Source organism: Pseudopipra pipra, chromosome 12 (assembly GCF_036250125.1).
Source record: "Pseudopipra pipra isolate bDixPip1 chromosome 12, bDixPip1.hap1, whole genome shotgun sequence".
NCBI lineage: Eukaryota > Metazoa > Chordata > Aves > Passeriformes > Pipridae > Pseudopipra > Pseudopipra pipra.
Window position 1 is genome coordinate 9,383,855 of NC_087560.1, and position 24,828 is coordinate 9,408,682.

The window sequence follows — 24,828 nt, forward strand, 5'->3', positions numbered from 1 at the left end:
AATGAAACAAATACTTTGGTAGGAAAATGGACAGCAGTGCAGCATGGCAATATGAGGTAGGGTATTTTCCTAAATATAGGTCAAATCTCTTGTGTTACATTACTTTCTGCTAGGTATTCCCAAATCCTCCTCATCCTTTAAGGACCTAGAAGAGTAAATTTGTGTAATGGGTGGCACTATCTTGAGGTTTTCCTGTACTTGTGAATAGCTCATAAATTACATTGTCTGATGGTTTCTAAATATTGGAAAGGTGTTTATCTCCTATAGAATCCCACCAGTAGTTTTTCAGCCTAAAAAGCTGTATTATCTTTTTCTTTGTGGGTAAGACTGTGCATTGTCTCTTTCTGGCATTGATTTATGTAAAAACAGAAATAGATCCACTTAAGTCATCCAGGTAAAAGTTGCTTTTGCATTTCAGTTGCTGTGGTAAGAGTTAATTGTGCTTTACTTCTTGGTTCTCTTCAGGGTCAGCTATTTATGTGCCCTTCTGTAAGAGCATTTCTCTAGCACAAATCAGGTCACATGTTCAGTGTGAAGTGCTGCTCAGTGGTACAGGGACCCTTTCGTTAGAGTGCCAGAAGTGGTCACTCCCATGAGAGTTTCTTGAACATTAACATTTTTCTCTTTATTACATAAAGCTGGCAGTGATGAAGCAAAGAATATTGTGTCCTGCCATGATATGATTCATAAAATTAACTTGACAGCAATGCTTCACCAGCAGGGAGGTTCAAAGCACCACTTAGGAAGATTGCTTTAAACTCAGATTTTAAGGTAGTTGTCAGTTTTCTCTTTGTGCCAACCTTTAATTGCTTTCAGTATAATTGCTGTGTGAGTTGTTTGCAAATCCTGAGCTCCTTCAGCCAAAGCAGTTTGCTTTTTCTGGGAATAAGGATGGGAGAATATGTGCCTGCTGTTGTTAAAACATTCTGGTAGGTTCTAGCACCTCCATGTTTAGGGCACAGCTTTGAAATCTGCCAGGGATGTGTCTTCCATGTAGTTTAAATCACATGGAGCTAAACTGAGCTAAATACATCATGGGAAACTTTCAAGAAGGTACTTGCAAGAAGGATAGTGAGATCTTGGCCTGCAACGTGCTCTGCCCCTGCCTCAGGCTGCTCGTGTCTGTTCCAGGCACCGGCTCAGGCTGAGCCCAGGGAGAAGTGGTACCTGAAGGCAAGAAGTCTGTGCCAGTTCCTCCCTGTGGCTTATGAGGGAATTTCTGAGCTCAGTGATGGGGCTGCTCCACTAAACACACTGAGCCAGCATCGTTTGGTAGCTCAAGTGCTGGAGGACATTGGGGAAAAACAGAAATTCTGTTTGCTGCTGACACGTGTTGGTGTTGGGTGTGTGTGATGCAATAGGGATTTTAGAATAAATGAATCAAAAGGAAACAAAAAAGGCAGTAATCACACATTTTTAATCCACAAATGTGATAATACATAATATACTTAAGGTGACCTGAACATTGCCCATATTTTAGCAATGTTATTACATACCAAGCTACAAAAGTAAACAATGAATATACAGGATGTGCAAGTATGAGAAATACTTAAAAACACCTCTTCCTTTAAGGCTACTCAGATTATTTATAAATAAAACAACAGATGTTCAGCTGGTGCGTCTAAAATACCAGAATCTGAATATTGATACTTGCAACACACAAAAAGTCACAGATACAGGCTATATCTTTCCTTTGGACATCTTGAATGTTGAATAATCTCTTTTTCTGGCTTTCAAAAAAAGAACTTAAATTTGTTTGCCACAGATGAAACACGCAAAATCTGACGTGTGTGCACTGGGACAGGAGCATTGGATACGATAAATACTGTTCAAAAGCATCATTTGACAAGTACGTGCTTGGAAGAAATGCAGGTAATGTGCATGTAAATATGGCTCTGCACATGGCTGAACTTGCAACCCCAACTGTTGGTATTTCACTGCTGTTTTGCAAAGGAGTTGTCCACCTTCACTGCTACTAAATACACTTTTTATGGTTAAAGGAAATAGGTGGGGAAAATATACATTGTTACAAACTGCTCTGCTACTGTCTTTCATTTTTACAGTGGTTCAAATGAGTTCTGGGAACAGATACAAATCCATCTAGCACAACCCAAGTGAATATGTGACCCGGGTATGTGTGTTCTCAACTGAATAAGGTGTGATAGTAAAAACTGTTGTTGCAAGAGATAAAATATCTGGGGCGAGGAAAGACAGAAGAATAACAAAGTTTTTGAACAGTTTTCTCTACCACCATAGTATTCAAGAGTTTAAATGAAATATTTTTTTCTTATCTTAGTGAGTGATCAACCCTGTAAGCTTCCCTAAAAGAGAAATGGCTTTCATATATATTTTCTTGTCTTTGTCAAATTTCAAGTACATGCATCTCTGTATTATATATACATGAAAGGGAAGGTGTTACCTCTAGATAATGGCATTTTCTGCTCTCTGTGCCAGATGAAAGGAGAAGGTACCTGATGCTGCAGTGTCAGGAGCTAGAGCAGGAGATTAAGATGCAGAAGGCAAGGAGAGGAGAGATTTCTGAACATGCTTCCTTTACTCTGGGTCAGTCAGCACCTACCCAGATTCTACAAGTGGCAAAGCTGGTGTATCTGCTCTGCTCCCATCCTCCCTTCATCCTAAAGGGACTGTACAAACCCCACTCTTTCTTGGCAAAATGTTTTCAGCTTGAAAACATTAAAAAAAAAAAAGCCACTGAAAACATTCAGAACAAAACTCATTCCAGAAGCTCACCAGAGTCACTAAGGCTGCTCTCACTTAGCTACTGTGGATATGCTACTCTCAGAGGCACTGCAAGAAGAGTGGATGGGCATCCTGTTATATCCCACCTCTGATTACTGTAGGCACAAATGTCATGGGCACATTAAACCACGAGTGGTATTGAGGCTGAATACGTTGAGGACGGGATGGAAATGGTGTCCGTTGTGCTTCTCACAAGGGAATGTCAAAATCTTCACAAAGAGTATTTTATTCTGTCAGGCAGAACAGTAAGAGCACAAAGAGCAGCACAACCTTCAGCCTAAACTTGCCTGATGGTACCCAATACACAAACCCTGAGCGTGGGGGAACTGCTGGACTGCTTTAGTTTTCTGGTCACCTTTGAGCTTCAACCACTGAGCTAATTTTCAAGATTAAAATGAAACCTTCTATTAGCAGGTATAAAACAAAACTCTGATGAAAATATTGCTTCCTAGAGCAGTTCTTTAAATTGTCTCCCACTTCTACTCAGTTTGTATGATTTGTTATTCCCCTATTAGATTTACATACCATTTAAATTAAGAGAGGTCTTCTCGTATTAATTCCTGATCCCTTTGAAAGGAGTGAACTCAATCCACTACAGCCTTACTTTCTGTCAAAGCTTTTTCAGGTATTGTGGAAATAATAAAAATATATGCACCAAGGGCCTGGGAATAAATTCCATGCGTTGCTCTTGCCTTCACCTGTCTATTTTTACATAGCCATGCATGTGAGTTTCCTGTCTTTTCTTGTGTTCAGCCTTGAACACAAAGCTAGCAAGATCCTGGGGTATAGCAATCTCTTTCTGAACAACACGTATCAGCAGCCTTGTTCACTCTGCTCCTTGAGAAAGACTAAATTATCTGAACAAAACGTTAAATTGATAGCTTTCTGATTTAAGTTTTCCACTTCATCATGAGCCTGGTGAGCACTTTCTGGACCCTGTGGGGCTGTAGTAAGACTGATGGGAAGGAAGCTCGCTTGCCTACCACGGCTCATGAAGGGTGGCCAGTCCTAGAGAGAAGTTTTTGTTTGGTTTCTTGCTTCTGAGCGTAGTTTCAGAGAACCTTCTCATCAAGTAGTTTGTTGATGCCGTTGCAGATCTTTTTGAGGTATGGCCGACAATCCCCATCCAGGCTGTACAGGGCAGTTAGAAACTCCACGTCCGCGAAGTGGTTGAAGACGTGGTTGATGCGCCCGTGGGACCGCGGGGTCAGGTGTCGACCTACGAGTTCATGCACAAGATCTTTACACTCATTGAGAAGTTCTGCAAGCACATTCCTGTCAAAAGTGTACTCTACCTCGTAGAAGCTGACGATTGTCATGGCAGTTTGGTTCAGCTTCTTCCTGAACTTGTCTACGATCTCCAGCTCTTCTTGGTTGAACTGATTGTTTCGATAGAGGATCCCGATTTTTATTGCCACTTTAATCAGGTCTTTCATAATTTTATGGGCTTCCTTTTTGTTTCTTGTGTGTTCCTTCGTTACTTTGTACAGCTCATCGAAGATTTCACTGCTTGTGTCATCGATCAGCATGTTAGCCATGGTTTTGGTTGCCATTTTACTCAGGATCTTTTTCTGGGCTTGCAATGCAAGATTCTTGGAACTGAAATAATCAGGACCTGGTTTGGGATAGAAAAAAAGAGAAAACGTTTATTTTATTTGTTGAATTATTTTTGCAATCAATTAAGAAAAATAGTACCTACGTGCTTAACTGAGACACTGATTAACTGACATATAGTCATGACTGCAGTAGCAGGAACACTTCCAACACATTATTTTCAGGTATCCTTGGGGTTTTAGATAGCCATGTTTCAGGTCTTGCTATCACTTTATTTGCTTGCACATAAAGAACAGAATATTCTGGCAGGGGATATCTATGCTGATACTTTGATAGTCTTTTAATTTTGAAGTTCAATATTAACGCTTTCTTAGCAGAGAGATCTGCTGAGATGCTGTGGTCAAAATAATGCATAAAATATCAGAGACAAGCAAAATGAGACACTGACAAGCAATATATGAACCTGAGAGAGTTACACTTTGGTCATTGGGAGGCACTGTTGTGCCACAGTTATGCTAAGCAGCATCTCACATAAGGGCTAATAAAGCAGATCCGTAAGCAAGGATTTATTTTGCCTTGATCTCTAGTAATAATAATTCCTTCCCCTTTTGTTACCAATTTGCGAAATTACAGAATGTGATTTTTGTGAAACATTGGTGCTTCTGTGCATGTGATTACTGCTAGACAAAAATACCTGAGCTATTTGCTCTACATTTATCAAATAATTATCTTGGATTTTTTATCTTTTACCCATCTGTGCAAGTTTCACTCAGCAGAGCACCCCAGCACAAGGCTACTCCTGCTGGGCTTTATCCCGTGAGTCTCTCTAGTGCTTGGTACAGATTAATTTGACCTTCCTCTGTTTTTCACAATAATGTTGGCTTCTAACTGGACCTACATGGACAAAGTAAAGGAAATATGGATATGAAATAATCAGCCAGGTTAATACTGGGGAAGTGAAGTCTCTGTTGGATCAAAGGGCACTTTGTCATTGCAGCCAAGCAGTGATGAGTGTGTGTATTGGGTGTACAGCTGGTGAGTTCCGAGTGATGGCAGAGTGGCCTCTTTGGTACGAGACACCTTCCTCACCTTTTCCTCACATCTCCTCTCAGTATCTGCTCATGCAAAGGAGGGGCCCTTGTTTCCCTGCCAGCTGGAGACCTTGCTCTGCTCACCAGCCACTGGGAAATCAAACCACTAAGGGATTAAAAATGACAATAAAAATCAACTCTTCCAGTACTGATTTGATTGTGGAGCCTGAGTGAGTCTTAAGCTGGTGGAGTGAGCTCCAAGGCCCTTTCCAATCCTCAGCCCATGAACACTGTCACCCCGCAGTGCAGCCGCTGTCTGCTGGTGCTCGTGGCACAGTCTGACCCATGGCAGCCTCTCCTTCCTCCCTGTGCTCCCTCCACCCCTGTGTGAGGGGAAAAAGAGATGCTGGTTGCCAGCACACTTCAAATAAGTAACGCTCTGAATTTAAAGTCCTCTGTTTAAATCCTGATTTTCAAGTTAGCTGGAATATTAAAGTTGTCATCTTTCTTTGTGTGCTACAGCTGTACTGCAGAGCAATGTTGAAAGAGTAACATTTAATTTCAAGTGAACCACCACCTGGAAAAAATAATTCAATGTGCTTAAAAGAATTGCCTGTCATTTGGAGAGAAAATTGTGGGGCTGAGCTGCTGTCTGAAGGAAATAGAAAAACTGTGATTTAATCTAGAAATGATAAAACCAGGATGAAAGCATTCTTTCACTTAGCAGTACGTGGGTATATAAATAGTATCCATGATGAATAATTATGTGCATTTGACACAGTAAAATGGTAGATTGTTAGTGTCTGTTTCTGTAGTAAGTGTTTCTATTAATCAAGTGGATGCAGTTGTTCAGTGTCTGTTTTGATCAAAACCTGAATATAATTGCAGTAGATTTTTAGAATATTAATTTTGCTGAAGTTCATGACACTTCAGTCTCTGTGTCACGTTCACCAGGTGAGAGCCCAGCTTGGCTCAGGCTGCAGGGAGAGCTCTGCAGAGCTGTGGCACTTCTGCAGCTCGAAGCAAAGCCAGCAGTCATCTTGAGCAAAGCACCACATTCCCCATCACACACCCCATGGTTTTGGGACACCAGGGCATCACTGGGGGACCCAGGACCAGCACAACCACCTTCTGAAACACACACTCATCCAGTTGTCCTCCCATCTGTGTGATCTCTGAGACAAACTTAAATGCTAAATTAGCACGTAAAATCTTCTAATAAAGTTATTAGAAGTGAGGGTTGTCTGGCATGAAATAAAGCATGGTTCTGATGTATGTTTCTCTCTTCAAAGTCCTGGCTCTCTCACCCACAAAACTGAATGGAGTGTGATCTTCAAAGGTGGGTTTGTTTCCCCATGACACCTTTGGGTCTGGTAGCTCAGATGACGATGACACAGCTCCCAGTGAAAGGTGCAGGCTATGAAAGGGGCAGCACAGACAGAAAGCATCAGGCTGAGTTTAACTGAATCTTAAGGCTGAAGTGTTTTTCCATGGCAATTCCCAAGTGTGGAATCTGCTATTTAACATCATGAGACTGAGCTCCTCATCTTTCTAGAAGTAAAATAAAGAAATCTGTTATTGCACTGGAGCTGCTAAACATCAGTATATTCTCCTTTCCTAGTAATTTCACAGGTACTGAAATATCCAGGTACTGAATTCATCTGTGTAGTGATCTGAAAGTCTCTTACCTTTTAAACAGAGTTTGACACACACAGATCTCATAGAATATTCTGAGCTGGAAGGGACCCACAAGGATCATCGAGTCCAGCTCTGAAGTGACTAGCCCATATGGGGATCAAACCCACAACCCTGGTGTTAGCACCATGCTCTAACCAACTGTGCTATATCCTCCCCCTCCTCTTGTAGCTCTTCCTCTCCTTACTTAAACCAGGACCCCAATTTCATGCCTCCTATCCCTGCTCTGGCCCCCTCCCCACTTTGTGCTCCTGTCTCTCCAGCCAATCCTACCATGGCATCTCTAGCTTCCAAGCCAAGCCAGCCCTCAGAAACCAGGCAGATCCAAATACTTTATGCTTTCTCCCGACTCCTTCCATGATCTGTGCTGCTCTCTGTACTGTACAATCTGTAGTAGCTGGTAATCATGTGCTCCATCCCAGTCGACAGTTCCAGGCAGGAGAGGCTTGGTGGGGACACAGATCTGTAGCATACTGTGGTGTTCTGATAAATACAGAAGCTGCAGCCACTGCCGTGATCCCTCCACCACGTCAGAGAACTGCTGAGAAGCTCAGGAGGAGGACAAGGGGTGCATTCCAAGCTGCCAGGGTGGGCGCTCTGCAGAGCTTTGTCCTGGCCTCCAGCTGCCTGAGCGCCTGCTGCTGGGGTCAGACCTGTGTGTGTGATGGGATGAGGGCAGACTACAGCCATCAGCCCATTTGTGCAGCCCAGACAGCAGCGTTGGGGCTGCTCTCAAAGGCTGTGCTCGGCTTTGCTCAGCTTCACTTAAATTCAGGGTGCATTGGAGAATGAGAGAGGCTGTTTGGATGGATTGCCTGGATTCCTGCCTGCAAAACCACATCGTGCCCAGACACCCAGGTGACGCCTTGCCTTTCAAAGATCACAAGTGTTTAAGCCACATGATTACGTTCAGGCTTTCGTGGGGACAGCAGGTTTACTGTGGCAGCCTTTTCTTACTGCAGCACATTGCTCACTACACAAAATACATCTTCACCTCCTACATACAGCAATTCTATTTTCTGCTTTCTTTCATACAGCAAAACAAATCAGCAACAACATTATAGATGCTATTAGCTTTCAGGAACATTACACCAAAGCTAAAAATGAAAAACCACCCGCCAAGCATACGGCTTTGTTGGGTAATGATTAGCTTCCATTATAGAAAATATGACATCCTAGTTTTTACCGAAGGAAGGGCCAGTTCTGCTTCAGATCTGCTCTCGCCCTCTCTCTGTCATCTAGAGAGCTATGTATGATAAAAGCTATTTAAAAAGCCCCTTGTGATGGGGTTGATCCTACAGCAATCTTCCACCCTTCAAGAAGTGCAACTCTTCAGCCCTGTGTTTCCCCTGCTGTGATGCCCACAGAGGGGATGGCACATGCCCAGCTGTGGGCAGGAGGAAGGGGAGAGGCTCCCTGTGCCCAGGACACACCACTCCCCACCAGTGACTGCCCAGCTTCTGGCACACGGTGCTGAACATGACAAAGATGTCTCACATCCACTAAACTTAATAACAGGATTGCTTAATAACAGAGTTGCTTAATAACAGAAGTGCGGAAAAAGTTTGGCAACTTCAGCAAGCAGATGTAAGAGTTTTATATTTTAGGAGTTTTTGAGACTGAAATGCAAGAACATCTGTAATATTCTCGAAATATTTTGATTGCAGATGGCTGTACCAAGTACAAAATGGTCAGAACTAAATACTCAGCAATACTATTTTCATGTAAATACCCATTCAGCCACTCTGTACAAAACAACACGGCAAAACCAGTCAACCAGAAGATGCTCCCACCATGCCCAGGGGAGAGCATGGTCGACGTTGGCTGAGAGCAATTATGAGGACATGGAAACAACCCCCTCGAGCACATGAATCCATTTTTCTCCCAGTCAGCCACTTAGTCAAAGCCGTAATACCATTTTGCAGCCAGGATATTTTCTCCCCTGGCAAATGGCTAAAAGTCATGTTGAAGTGAACTCTGGAGGGAGTGTGGCTTGACCACAAAAATGGAGAGAGAGGGAGTTAATCTGAAGAGTTTCTGGGGAGTTTGTCCAGTGCATTTTTTATTGTATTAGCAGGCTGGCTTGGAGAGAAGGGACACAAAAGGAATTTCTTTGGCTTTGTGGCACCTGTGTGGTTATACCAGACAGGCAGTTGTTACCCCAGTGCCTGCTGCAGCTTGTACTGGGTAATGAGTTACCTCAGCCATTGACTTCATCTACTCTAAAGCGAGACACATGTGGAGATGTTCCTTATTTCCCACCTACACTGTGAGCATAACTCCATCTCCCAGCAGCTGCTGGTGGCTGTGTTTTCCAGCAAGTGATGTACATGTAGGGGGCACTGAGTTATCTTGAGAACATCCTGGAGAGGTGAGTTGAGCTGTTTTAAGTTAAAGGTTTGAGATAAAAACATGAAGAGGCTGCAGGACTGCAGAGGGCTCCTGCAGCCTGGCAGGAAGGGGAGGTGATGGGAACCAGAAAAGGTCCTTGCACCTGTGCTCCAGCTGTACTGTAAGCAAGCAAAGGGCTGAATCTTAACAGAAAAAGACGGAAATGCATAAGAAAGTAAAGATGATGAAGAGGCTAAAATATTTTTAATACCCCTGAATCTTCACTTTTAAAATGCAACACAGCTTCTGCAGCAAAAGACAGGCTTTAAGGAGTCAGCAATGCTGCTGGAGATGTGGGCTCCTCTCCAGCTGCAAGCAGTTGCTCAGGCTTGTGGGAGGTGGACTAAGCCAAGGGCCAGGCATGCTCTCAGAGTCTGCTACAGTGTGAGATAGCTGGGCCGTGGAAATTGTTGTAGGAATGGACTGTTTTAATGACTTCTGTGACCCAGTTTGAATGTATCTCTCTCTTTTAATTTGGTGATATACCTGCCCCTGAGTCTGGAGAGTCTGGGAATGCCAATGAGGAAGAACATCAATGAGGCAGCTGTATTGTGAAGCTCTTACAGCGGATATCTGAATGGCTAATCCAGTGTTGCTGCTGGTGTTGATAATTAAGTGGGGTGGCAGCTTGTTTCATTATAACATAGAGTTACTTGTAATGGTTCTTTTTCTTGACATAAATACAAAAAAATCATGTTGCTTAATTTGTAGCATTCAGGCGAAACGTTAGCAGTAATGAGCTGCAAATGTGTGTGTTTTATTTATCCTTCAAGTATCACTTACATGTTATAAGATTGATTAGAAAAGCGAACTGCAGAACTTCAGATTTCAAAATAGCTCTAAAAGCAGACAGGAAAAAAAGTCCTCTGAAAGCACTTCTCCCATAGTGTTTTAGTCCTGAGCAGCCTGGGCATGAGCTGTGAGTGTATTACTCTTGGACAGCTACAGGATCACTGCAGAAGAAACATTCAGTGTTTCCAGTAACTTTAAGCCAAGACATCCAATAGACCAGATGGAATATATCAGCTTTCAGGGAGGGCCAATTTAAACATGTGTAAGCACCGGGGGCCCAGTGCTCAAACTTTAACACTTCAAAATTGTTACTGTGAACATAAAAGGGTTGCTCATATCCGCAGTGGAACAGGAGATTACAGACTGATAATTATACGACCTGGGAGAATGTACCAGTATCCAAACATCTGAAAGCAAAACTTGGACATGCTGGAAATGGCAGAAATGGCCCTGTACAGAGGGAACATGACTGAATGGAAAAGAGACCGTTTTTCCCTTTTAGTGCTTTAGATGAGCAGCAATTATGCTGCAAAAAAAGCACTGTCTGGGAACCTACAGACTGGAGACTGCGATGGATAGTCTTATTTCAGCAGCTGGCTTGAATCTGGCATTTACTACACTAGTACTATATTATTGCTACATACTGGAGTTGCCTTTCAATACCTGGTGGAGGTGATGGTAGGGTGGGGGGCCCCTTCTGTAAAGAGTAGCTGTGCAGACTGAGCAGTTAAACTGTTGTCCTCCTCTGGGTAATGCCTCCAGGAACTTATCCAGGGAAGAGGAGCTCAGCTGCAGTTTCCATCAGCTCTGCTGGAGTTGCCAAGAAAGGGGCTGGCTGAGCTTTCCTCCTGCTGCCCCCAGTAGCTGGCTGGGAATTGAACTACACTGGTGTGTTCTTCTCCTGTGTCTGAAGGCAATAGCTGGCGAGTGGTGTCTGGATGACAGCACTGTCCCAGAGCTGAGCCTGGCCCACGGTGTGGAAACCTTCACAGGCACTCCCTAGGATATGTGGCACAGCTGACACCATGCTGTGATTCTGTACGGCTGCTATTTGACATTACAAATGAGACACTGCACTTGGTCATATCCTGAAAGCTCACATCCAGCTTGTGAGAGAGGAAACCACTCCCTGACAAAAGGGCTCAGTGAGGATCATCTCTGTGTTGTGTCCCACAAACCCAGCGGCTGTACCAGGCAGCAGCTGCTTTGGTGAGGACCCAGTCCCGGGTCCAGCCTGCCAGGGACCAGTTGGCACACACAGGCAGCACTCACCTCTTTGGAAGTGGCTACTAAAGCTCTTAATTTTATTAACCTGATAACATATATCAGGACCAAAGCCTGAACCAGGCTGCAGCCCAGAGAACAGCATCTCTGCGGAGTGACTTTCAAGTGTTCGTTTTCAACTTTTCACGCCAATTTCGCAGTGTGTGGGGAGGCTCTGCCAAGGCAGCGAACACATCTGGTTAGCTCTTGGCAACTGGCAGCGAGTGTAAATGATGCAGAGCTTGCTTACACAGCACCCCAGGGTACATGTGTGAAGTGGGAGCAAGGCTTTGCTCTTATCTGAAACTGCTCAGGAGCTGCAAGTCCGTCTGCCAGGAGTGATAGTAAAACACTGTGGTATTTGGGTTTCTAAGCTTTACTGTGCAACTAAAAGAGGTTTTGTTAAACTGACCACTGTATTTTATACACAGTTTGAAGTCTTTCAACGTCAGCTCATTATGCTGATGGGCAATATACATTGAAAAGATTGAATGACCCTGCCCAAGAAAATTCTGATTTAGCTCTGCCTGACACTCAAGACAAAAACCCTCCACACTGACAGCAGATTTTGATGAGGGAGGATTGGTTACTATCTGTTGCAATGACCTATTAATCCTGTTCTTGTATTTTGAGACAGGTGTCTATGATTGTATCAGTATGTTTTTTTAAATGCTAGTTTTGGTAAAAAGAAGTCGTTTAGAGTAAAGAGGCATGCTGACATACCCAAAACACTACAGCAGGGTCTCACTTAAGAATGGACAGCTCACCAAGCCCAACAGACCACACTTTGGTGGCACTAGGGGACATCTTGTATGGTTCAGGAGTTTTTGGCCTTCAAACTGTCAGTGACTTCTTTTTTTTTTATTATATGCTCTATAGCCAATCACGGGCAGTAACTGCTGAAGACTTTAACTTCAGTCTTTGACATGTTGTGTTTAGTGTCCTTTGCCTTCTCCACAATTACCACGTTTCTTGCATTGAAAAAAGAAACTATCATGGGGACTATGTAGCAAAAATATCCAGTTAACAAAATGATGATTATCTCTATAGGAAAATTATGCTTGTTTTAATGTCTGGCCATGTAATTTGCACAACAGGACAGTAACGAGTTCTTTGATAAGTGCTAAGGGACTGTTTATTGCTTAGATGGGACAGAAGCTCTGGGGGAGCATCAGGCATATAATGAATGATAAACAATTATCTTGTTAAGGAAAAAAGCCTCATAGGCTTCTTTAAAAGGATTCAACCATTGCGTTCCTCCATACAAAAATAAAAATTATCCTGGAAAGAAAAGATTTTCCTGCCAAAGTATTATTTGCCACTGAAACTCTCACAAGTCATGTGAAACCTCTCAAGATCTTGCAGCTGTCCTGTTTTATCCAGATGCAATTATTGTAGCAACTTCTCTTTTTCAATGATCTTACTCACAGTGTTACTTCATCACCAGTTTCCAAACTGGTAGATTCTGCTTTGAACAAAAACTTGAAGAGGTGTTTGAACACTGTGACACTCACACTTGGGGGCTTTCAGTCCTATTTCATGAATGACTTGGATTTTTGATCAGGATGAATGAGGCTTTCCATGTATTCTTTTACCCCCTCCTCTGGCAGGGTGAGGGAAAGAGGAGGGCTTTGGAGGCATCTGTACTTTTGTGGGCTTGGTGCTTGGCAATTACCCCAGGCACCACTCCTGGTTAACAGGAGGTTCAGATTTCCCTGTGCTTCTACAGCTCAAATGCTTTCTATTCCGTCCACAGAAGTCTCTTTAGCATGCAGGAGCTCGTCATTCCCAGTAGGAACAAAATAATATGCTGTTAGTAAAGCAAGGCCTGGCAATATCAGCCCTAAATATTAAACACGCCCTCCCTGCAATCTGTATGCTTTAAACAGATAAAGTGCAGCTAAGGAACAGGCTATTTGATACTGCTTCCCCGATTTCTATTTTTTCCCCCACCCATTTCTCATCCTTTCAGGAAGAAAATTTTGAGGGTTTATTTTTGTGCCTTCAAATTGCTTGCTGTTGCAGTACACTGCTCTTTCTCCAGAGATAAAATGTCCTTGCCTTTTACATAGAATAAATCTATTTTTGACTGTAATATATTAAGAATAGCATGAAAAATAACCACGTCTATGCTCCAGGGATGTACAAAACTCCATGAGAAAGCAAGCAATCGGGACCCCAAGGGTAGCTGGGCTGAAGATGCTGTGAAACTGAGATGACATTTCCCTGTAGCTTAATATGAGGCTGAAAGAAAAGGGAGGGGGAAAAGTATTTCTGCTAAACAAGGTCAAGGTGAATAAACTTCAAGGAACCCACACTAGGCTGCAGCTGTGGCAGGTGTCCAGCTGCTGCTGACCAAGTGGGCTGCCCAGTTGTGTGAGCTGAGCTCCCCGAGTCCAGAGGGAGAGGATCCAGCACCACAGAGCTACACCTGTGCCATGCTGTCCAGATACTCCCCTCCCTGGGACAAGCTGGGCCGTTTTGGGTGTGGGAAGCACAATTGTAATTCACTCTTCTTGTTTGTTTGTGTCTTTTAAAAACAAGCAAACTCCCTGATAATAGTACTGAGTCTTCTTTGCTCTGAGTGCAGGGACGCCGTGTGAGCGCTGGGAGGGCTGGGGTAACACCCTGTGTGGGTGTGTGCAAATGAGGAGAGGCCAAGGGAAGTGGAGGGTGGAGGAGAAAGACTACTGAAGCTTGATTTAAGTTAATGGTATCTGTGTATCTGGCAAATGAGGGATATATTCTTTTTATGAACACTGTGCTATTGTTTTCCTACCTTGGTATTTGGTTGCTTGACCACTTGGTTTTGAATTAAGAAGGTGACGGATGGAAGGGGAATAAAACAATGTCAGAGATCAGGTACAAATGGAAAAACATGCCCTGGGGCCCTAAATAAAACACCAGAGGAGCTGTGAATTTCTCCAGTTAATTCCAGCCATGCTTCCAAACTGTTTATACCAGAGAACAAAGTCCAATAAGGGGAAGATGAAGAGGATAATAGTGGCAAGAAGTATCTGACAGCACTTCACTTTCCCAAGTCAGGAATAGACACTCTAGACTGATCAGAACATGTTTAAAACTAATAAGAAAAGAAAAGAAAGTTTAATTAACCTGAAGCATAGACTATTTATTGTCTCATTGTTATTCTTTATTTTTGTGTTTAGAGAGAATTAATTAAATAAAAGAAAAAATACTTTGAAGATGCTGATTAGTGCTTCCAAATCATCTACTAGTCACAGGGCTATGGAAGGTGAGGGCTTACAGGTTATAACCCATTTGGACCTGGTGTTTGATAGTTGACAGAGACACAGCTGTGGCTATAATACAGCTGAAAGGGAGGATCACGATGTGAGTATCACTAAAGAAGTTCCTTTATGCTTCTATCAGGCCCTCATGTTGCAGCAGGTTTGACATTCTTTGTTTCAAATGAGGCTTATGACTGATTTTTTTTTAAACAGATCAAACAACAACAACAACCACCAAAAAAACCCAACAAACCAAACAAACCCCCCAACCAAATAGAAAAATCCCACTAAAAAAACCCAAACCAAATCTGTTGATAGAAGAGACTCTGCAGGTGTGTAAGTCACTTACTGAAGAAATGTTTTTCTTACCCCTCCTCTTGAGTCATGCTTAGTTATATTGTCTATGTCACAGCATCATTACTTACAAGGTATGTGGGTGCTACTTGTCTCTTGTTATAAATACTGTGTATAAATACTGTTTTCACTCCCTCCGTGAAAGCAAAGGCCTAGATTTGTGAAGGCACCTAATGTACCACTAACTACAGCCCAAAATTTTAGTTCCTATTCTGAAAATATGCAGGAGGTAAAAAAGGGCTACAAGATATCTGAAAGAGTTACTGCAGCTTGTGAAGTCTTTTGGGGTAAAGAACATGCTCTTGATTAATTCACCACTCCCACTACCAGTGTCCCCCCTCCTGCCTGAGGAGCATCCCTGCTCTGTCTGCCCCAGGGCTGTGCCCTGCTCTGTGCCCCACTGTGGGGTGCACAGAACATCAGCCCTTCTGACCCAGGGGTTAAACCCTTGCACACACAGTAGGTTCTGGATGCAGGCCTGTGCTGTGCCTGCACCACCATGGCAGGGAGGATTCCATTGCTGGATTTCATTGCCAGTTGAAGCAGTTTTGTTTCACCCAGCCCCAGTCAGCTGATGCTCTGCTGCAGCTTTATGACTCCAGCACAATACCAGATGGGAATGTTGCTTGTGCAAGTCCATAAAAGACCTAAGGGCATCCTTCCTTTCTGAGTAAGAGCTGCTGATAATATCACCATCCAAATGGTGCCTGCTCTGGTTTCTTTTAATTCATTTGAAGTATTATTTTTCCCCTACTAAAAGTTTGACAATTTCCTTAGAGACTTCCAACAGACAATCCCACTCTGACCTTGCTGAAACAAACCCCGCTTGCTGTTTGATTATAACCAGGATGGATATTGTAGAATCCACCTACAATGAGTTAGTTCAGTGGTATAGTTGTAAATAAACTAATGGTGTTACAAGTTTAAAACAGAAAATAATTTTATTTTTAAATGTCATCTGCTTCTCCTGAGTGACAAGAAAATGAGTAAATTCCTTTTCCTTGCAGTTTAGCAATTTTTTTCCCCTTCTTCAATAGAGAACAGATTAAGAATGTGCTATACTGAAATAGCTGCTCACACATGAGCCCTAGAGCTCTGCACACCTTTACAAGAAAAATCTAAATTCAGTATGTCAATACTTTTGATCCAGGGTGAAAACAATGCTTTGTTTTCAGTCTGAAAATGGTAGAAAATAATTTCTTAACAACAGCAAGGCTGAAACTGAAAAGACAAAAGTCATGAATACTTAAAAAGAAAAAAAAGGGTCTACTGTTTAGTGTTGTTCCCCAAAGAGGACAAGACTTCTAGAAGAGTCTTCATCTACTTATTGTTCTAAACAATGCTTTACTGTTTGCCTGGTTATTAAAAAGAAAAAAAAACAAACACCCCAAACACATTTTTACAGTTGCAGAATATTAGGCTGTGTAGAATCCTTGACTAATTTTTTTTTTCTTTTTTTTTTCCCTCCCCTCTGTCCCTAGAGGAGGATTAGCTGCTGGGGAGATAGCCAACCCAGATTCTGAATGGAAAACTCCTGACCAAAGGAAAAATTAATGCTGGTCAATGCAGCTGGGATTCATCACGCTCTCCATCTCTTACAAGTTTTTGTGCATCTGATTGGGGATTTACTGGTAGGAAGAACACACGTGCTGCCTCATGCCCCAGATGTGATCTATAACCTTGTTTAAGATGAAGCCTGATTTGGAGTTTATTATGTCCTTTGAGTGATCTGCTCTACACTGCTTGACTATAGTGTCAGGTCAAGCATCTGATCAAGATGCACAAAACACTAACAATGGAATATGTGATGACTTCCATCCCTGTGGAAGAAAAGACACAGACTGATACATATCTATCTATCCAATATGAACCAGACCACCAGACTTGTCCTCTGTAATCCTATCATAAAAGATGACCATTGTGAAAACCTTAGTCTAGGCTAATGAATATAAGCTGAGCCTTACAGTACAAGCAAAAGACTATTTCCTCTGGAAATATAGAAAACTTGGGAATGTAGATCTGCAGGTCAATTCTGTTCCTCCTTGGTTCAAAATCTGCATTAACAGTATCTGCCAAAACTTTTGGTGTCTTTATGTCTTATGGCAATGAAAGAAAAATCCTGAGTTTACACTGGAAAAAAAAAGGAAGAGAAACTGGACTACAAACAACAGTTTCCGTGTTATGGGTTTAAATTAAATTACTAAGCATGGCACCAATACCCTCACAGTGAGGTAACTGACCCAAGCAGCGTAAATAATATCTGACAGCCAGAGCTCCTGTAGAGGATAAATGCTAGTGAAGATAATCTGGTTTTGCACTTTTAGCTTGTTCATTGTGTGTATACATACTGCAAAACACATCATGCCAGGAGGAATATCCTGATAACAGGGATGCTTTTGCTGTCATCAGGGAGTTTATAATAACAGTTTAACAGCAGCAGCTGTGACCACCCTTGGCGCAGAAGTTCACTCGGAGAGTAACTCTTTATTTCAGGAAAGTAGAAATGGAAAAGATGCTGGAAAAATACTGAAATAGTCAAGACAGTTCTTAGAAGGTCTGTTTCATTATTTTGAGGCATGTGAGTAACAGCAATGTGTTGTGTGGGGTATATATATATATATATGTATGTATATATGTATGTATGTATGTATCCTCATTATATAACATTGCAGCTATTATGAGTCAGGATTGAATTTACAGAGGAAAAAAAAAGCAAAAATCACTGCCTTTATGTTACCTAAAGAAAACCCTGAAAGGACAAGCCTCAACAACAAACACAGATAAGCAAAATGTGCCATCCCTCGTGGTCTCCGTTCTGTGAAATTTCTGAGCACATTTGTACTGAGTTGATTTGTGATGATACCACATATATACTGAAAGTATCCAGCTGAATATCCAGGGTGATGCAGAAATGTAACTTCTGAATACAACAAATGTAACCTCTGAACACAACAAATGTAACTTCTGAACACAACTGTCTCTAGAGAGAGACTCCAAAAGACCTGAATCAGGTCCAGCCTGATACTAAGAGAAAGAAATGCAGCACAACACACATGTTGTTATCACCTCACTGTTCCAGTTGCCAGCAAAACTGCTGCCTTTGTATCTGGTTATTGGTAATAGAATAATAGACAATTCCACACTGCTGATGAAAAACTGTGCTTAAGAACAAAAATTCATTTCACCAAAACAACCACTACTTCTGAAGGGAATTTGGTCAGCGTTGCTGTTTCGTAATCTCCAGCATGAATTTTTAGTGTCTGTGATACATGCTGAAGAAGCAGAGTTACTACCAACTTACTTGTCCTTCTGGAGCCATTCTAAGCATAGGCAGCTTCTTGAGGCTGATCTAGAAAGTACAAGGGTGAGTTTAGACCCTTCTTATCTCTCCTGGATTTGACATGGTATTCAAAGAGTGAACAGCCTGTGGAACTTTCTCAGATAGACTAGCAGGCACCTGAGGGGGAATACTACTTAGTTTCCTCTCACTGCTTTGTAGGACTTGGTAAATCCTTCTTTCCTAGAGAATTAATCTTAGTCCTGCTCTAAGGCTCTCCTGGGTTCTTTCTGCCTGAAGAAGCATGAAAAAATCCACTTCTTGCTCAGCTCTCATCACTCCTGTAGGAAAAAAATGGATTCTGCCCAATCCTATGTTTCCCATTCAACTTTTTCTACAATGAAGAAAAATGCAAATTCCTTTCTTGAAGTGAGACTTGAACAGTTGTGGCATGTCTGATGTCCACAGAGAGGAGTTTCTCAGGCAGGGATGGGCCAGGTCACTTGGACCCCAGTGCTGGTAACTGGTCCTATTCCCTTTAGCAGGTGGGTCTAACAACCCCTATCACATGCTTGTCTACAGAAAAAAGACTCATGCATTTTGTAGGGTTCAGATTTTCCTGCAACAAGGTCTATCTGTAGTTCCTGCTCTGTGCTGCTGCAGTTGCCATAGCATAACCCAGGGGCATCCACATCTAATTACACAAGGAATGAGCAGAAAGCAATCACTGCTGCAGAGAGCCTTTGATCAAATGAGACATTTCTATGCTTTTAAATAGAGACTGGAGTCTTTAAAAGGAATGACTCTATGCATGTCATTCATTCTTGTTATTTCTTATACTAAAATAATCTTGAGGTTCCTGTGGGTTTGCATCAGAGAGCCTAGACAGTGATGATCCAGTGTTTGTGCTCTGAACATAGGTATTGCTCACAGGGAATGAACTGGTAGCAGGAACATTTAAATAAACTCTATCATCAAGCTAAGTGATACTCTAAAATAATTGTTTTACTTTTACCAACAGTCATTATTAATTTAATGAGGTTTCCCAGGATGATTTAAGCCAAAAGAGAGAACCTTTGCAGTCCTCCCCATAGAGACATCACACATTATATATTCAACAGGAAAGGTCTGGAAGAGAAGCCCTTTTGTTTATTCTTATTTCATTTTAACTAATGCTAATCTGAGCTGCTAGTGTCATGCTGTTAAGCCCTACACTTCAATATGTTTGAAGCTTTCCTTGGCAAATAACTGAGCAGCAATTTAGCTCAGCAGGCCTCACCTTAGTGGAGCTGGTTTTGCTGCCAAACTCAAGAGCTGGCCTGCTTTTCTTTTATCTTTATTTTTTTTTCTTTTTCCCACCCAAGCCTATTCAAATAGTTTCTTTTGCAGCAATCTGCTCTCTTCCTCTGGGCCTGATGCTGTTGCTGAGGTCCCCCTGGCACAATGTTGGCTTTCCAGCTGCCTTTGCCTTTGCTCATGTGCGTTTCTTCAGCTCCTGGCACTGGGTCCTCCCTAGTGACAAGTCTCTCAAGGTTTGTTGCAGGAGCAATGCTACCAGCATCACCCCATCAGCCAGCTGTCCATCCTTTTTTCCAGCTCAAAGCCAGGTGATGATTTACCTCTCGCTACTTTTCAATATTTTCTCCCCAAATATTAAATACTCTCATGCTTACAGAGAAAACACATGCAGAAGCTTTACCCTTTCAGCAGGCTAAACAACCATCCCTCCAATGCAAAATATGCTTGTGATAAAACTGCATTTTCCTGTGGGAAGTGGACACCCCAGTGAGCCCTGCCAGACCTGCTTCCCACTCTGTGAACTCTCACTGAGTGCAGCCCAGTGGTGACAGCATAATGTTGCTTCAGTGGACATTTATTTGACTTTAATATACACAGAAATTGCTCGTGGAAAGCTTTTATTGGCGAAATAAAACTCCAAATACCAGAACTCTGTCTCTTTTATAGGGAGATAGAGCAGAGATAGAAATCCAAGCAGCATGTTGGAGTTTGCACGATTTCTGACAAATTGGACAGTGGGGTAAAAATAAGACAGTCAGCTGTCATTGCCTGTGGTCTGGTCCCGTGTTCATGTTCAGGGCTGGCTGAGGCATTTTCTTCCTGGAACTCACACAGAGGATACATCATCCTAAGACAGTAGCTGAGGAGAGCTTTGTATCCTGTGACTTTTAGTGAAGTGAGGCTATTAATGCTATGAACACAAGTTATAAATGTGATAATATGCCACAATGTATTCAGGGCAGCACTGATTTTCTTAATCTAGGCAGTTGTAATAATGATACTGCTTTGTAAACTGGTCAAATGGAACCCGATAAATCTCATTAACATTGTGATGAGTATGGTCCATAAAATTCTAGAGATGCTTGACAATTCTACAGCAACCTGCTTTATTCCAGAATAAAAGTCAGAGCAACACCATAAAGGCAATGTAGCGTATTTCAGTATTTTAAAAGCGTACACTTGGATGTCTTCATTTGGGTATGCCTGTAATGGCTTCTTCTAGTGTCATTTAATTACTTTCTTATTTTATATTTACATATAAAAGCTCTTTATTTTACAATCTATGAAGCTATATGCATTTGGAGGCACCTCTATCCTTCATTTTCTTTCACAAAAATTGAAATAAATGACCGAGATGTTGTGGTAACGAAAGTTACCTGGATATCTGCTCGGATGAGCTACAGAAAACGAAATGTTTAAAGAAAGTACTTGTCCTTTTTTTCTTTACAAAGGTAAAGAAAATGCTACCTTGTGGAGGAACGTTTGCTGTGTCAGGATCTGTCTCTGAAATACCTGTAGATCTTAAGGTTGCATATGAACAAGAAAATTATACCTACAGAATTCTTCTGCTATATTCACAGTTTCATAAAAGAAAGTCTTTACTGATATCAGCGATGGTGGCCTCAACTGGCCATGTAAAATTATGATGTCATGTATGATGACACGGAACTTATTTTTCCATGATGTACTTAGGTTTGACTCCAACCATTTGTCATCCAGAACTGACTTAATATCCAGCAGGTTCTCTTTCCTAATTCTTTTAGAGAATTTTAAAGGGGACATATTCCAATCAGCCATAATTCTTTTGATTCCCTGCATTATGTTTCTCAGGATGTATTGTCTCTGTACAGGATATTTGGTGTTATCATCCTGATTTTCCACAGCTACCAGAGCATAATCATGCATTGCACAGTGGCTCCTGTCTGAATTAATGTTCTGAATTCAGAAATTATGTCTTTGTCATGCTCAGGCTCTCATCCTCCACACTGGGGACTGAATCAGTAAATGAAGAGAAGGGCTATTTTCCAATTTCTTTTAGTTATGTTTATTTTTCACTATGACAACTTCTCAAACAGAGAACAAGCTGAAATATTCCTGTATCTGTCCTTGCCTCATTCCTCCTTTTTTTTTTTTTTTTTTTTTGCCACACAATAATACACATCATCTGGAATATGGGAATATAAATTACTTGTGTCAATGGCTAGATTTAGGAGTGACTTTTAGTGGCATTATCTTTCCTGTACCTTCAGAAGTGAAGAGACAACAGGCACAGGTCACCAAAACATTAAATGAAAAAACAGCTTCAGAGATAGGAATGAAGAAATGTGTGCAGTGGATGATTAAAAACCCCCAAAGTTTTGAAACAGAATAGGCTAATTCTACCAAGCTCTCATGATTTATAAGACCTCTGATACTCTTAGTTCTATATCATTGCATTGGCTAGTGAATGTGTTAAATATGGGCAATTATAATCACACTCTGTTCTTCAAGTCCTGCTTCTGTAATCTTTTCCCCTTTCTTTATTATACAAGAAAAATGGACTTTCATCTTCAAAGTTTTATGTGGAACCTTTAAAAGATTCAGTGAGAAAAGTTTCCTCTGATTCCTTGCAGAGTTTGCAACACAACATTGCAGAAGACTCATGAATGAGTTCCCGAGAGTAAAGCTGCTCTGTCTGCTTTCCCTCCTTGAGATGTGCAGAAATAATCTGAACTATCGAGGTGGTAGGCAGAGCAAAGTAACACTTTTGAAGCAGTAACTAACTGTGAGTGGTTGGCTACACCAGCAAAGCCACTTCCACGTAAAAATATAAAATCCTTATCCTTTGAACAGCTGCAATAATGAGCCTTTTCTCCTCGGTTAGTCCTGACTAACCCACTGAAGTGGGAAGAAAGTGAATGAAAAGCCGTTTCATTCTCCATTGCCAGAGAACAGCTCTCAAAACAGTGCTTTTCAGCTGTACCCTGGTTAGAATGGCTGGAGGCTCAGGGGACTCCCCGTTGCCAGCCTTGGCACCTCATTGATTTTCAGCACTATTTGTTACTTTTTTTAAACCCAAAGCAAGTTGAAACTAATGAAAACACGCTTCTTTAACAGCCAGGGATTTCACAGCCAAGCCCTGCTTAAACTTATTAATGTAAATAGCTTTGTCATTTTATAGATTAGGTTCTGAGTTAAATGAAGAGACGTTACTGGGAAATTGAATTAAAAAAATATCGATTTCCACATCTCCTCATATCTTTCCAAATATGTCCTAAATTTTTGCCTGTGCTAAGGTAACCCTGTTCATGCAATCTAATGTTTAATAGCCATATTGAATAATATCCCAAAGATGAGTCACAGTATGGCTGAAATTTGCACTGAAGTCATAGAAAAACATAACCCCTGAATCAAAAATAATTTGTGGTCTTTCCTATATCCTCTGTCCCAAGGTAAAGAACCAGGCTCTGAAACTGTTTGCTCTTCTTTAAAATAAGAAGGTAAATCCTCTGGTGTAAATCCTGGCACGGTGTACACCTGCACTGACAAACTTGTGCAGTTCTATACCCGGTCAGGGAGCACTCTCCTCAACAGATTTAGTTTTAATAGGTTGACTGAAGAACAATAACCACTCTGCACCTAATGAGACTTAAGCCTGAACAAATACAAATACTATGGCTGTTATCTACTTATGCAATGGAGAACAGGGAAAAGCATAAGTTATGGGCTATCTCTAGAGTTAATGTAAGCTGGCAATGTTGTTATTATTAAGCTATTTTGATGGCAAATATTGGCTGGTTGAAATATTGCTGGAAACGCATGTATTTTTTTCTAAAATTCCATATGATTTCCTGTCAATCTCCCAGGCTGTCAGACAGCCCTTTCTTTTTGTGTCTGCCATTTTAATTAGCTTTGCTGCACAGATTTTGGCTGAAAAAGTGAGTTGTTCCTTTAGTGCAATAGGGAATCCAAGTCAATGCTCCTGCTCAAATTAACTGAGCTGATTGTCTTGTAGACAAAAAAACCCAAAAACCTTGGTCTTATAGATTCAGTGTCTTTTTGGAAAAAACAAACAAACAAAAAAATAAAAAAGACACAGCAGAAAAATGTATATATATATATGCATACATATATATATATATATGCATGTATTTTTAAATTTTCTCAGGTAATTTTTCATTCTTAATGACAACACAGCAGCACTGGATTTTGTAGTGTCAACGCTGCCTTTTAATCAGGTCTAATGTTGCATATGCTTATGTAGATTTCCCTAATGATGTTGTAATTTCATCTCTGTGACACCATAGGACTGACAATATCAATTATTTCAGCATTTGTTATTACCTACTGTCCAAAGCCTTTGTCATTTCATAGGATACCAAATGCATTTATTGTGATACCCTACTTCTAAAATATACAACGGAAAAATTATTGTTGTCACAAAATGTTCTAAATGTATGAGGGGTGAAGGGAACAACCTTATTTCTCACATGTCCTGAAGGGTTAAATCACATACTTTGGGACCACTGTTGCTTATTAAAAAATTATTTATGACTTGAATTGTATCACTTCTAAATATATAAAGAGTTGGGATGGCTTCCAGCAATTACTAAAGAAGCCAGCCAAGTGATGCTTTCCAATTAAACCAGGCTGGGTTGTTTTTTTTAACTTCTCAGTGTCCTGTGTTCTGTCTCCTGTTTTTTCATGATGGAAATAGATAATGTATTAACCCCATACAACTGAAGTCTCACACTTCTCCTCTTTGGTGTCCTTTCATGTGATGGTGATCAGTAGGAGTCTCTCTGCAGGTTCTCACTACATGAAAGGTTCCTTTCTTGTCCATTTAAGTGCTGCTGGTGCTGCTTAAGTTCTTGCTTTTCTTTAGGACTTGTTCTTATACAAAGCTTCAAAGCTTATAACATCTGATGGCTTATTTATATTTGCATTGTTCAATCTTTGATAATGATGGTGTTAAAAAACCTGCAGGAAAGAGTGCAGAGCCAAAAACATTGACTTCCATGGTAGTGCCTGTGTTGTTCAGGTTATGCAAAGAGACGGATGAAAGTCCATGGCCTAATTTATTAGCAGGGAAATAAAGAGAGATTAATTAAAAAAAAAAAAAAGAGAAAACAAAAGAACAAAAAAGTCCACTAAACCATAAGGCACTCCCTTCCCTACTCATATG

At 41.4% G+C, this 24,828-nt stretch overlaps 1 protein-coding gene across 1 annotated transcript in view; it reads right to left on the bottom strand.

Annotated features, from left to right (window-relative positions):
- Window positions 1-1,398: 1,398 nt before the first annotated feature.
- TNFAIP8L3 (TNF alpha induced protein 8 like 3) overlaps window positions 1,399-24,828 on the bottom strand; it is a 46,372-nt gene continuing 22,942 nt past the window's right edge. Inside the window, exon 2 of the mRNA XM_064668793.1 lies at window positions 1,399-4,375. Within this exon, the coding sequence (XP_064524863.1) occupies window positions 3,813-4,375 (563 nt within the window). The 3' untranslated portion in view covers window positions 1,399-3,812. The remainder of the gene's footprint in view (window positions 4,376-24,828) is intronic.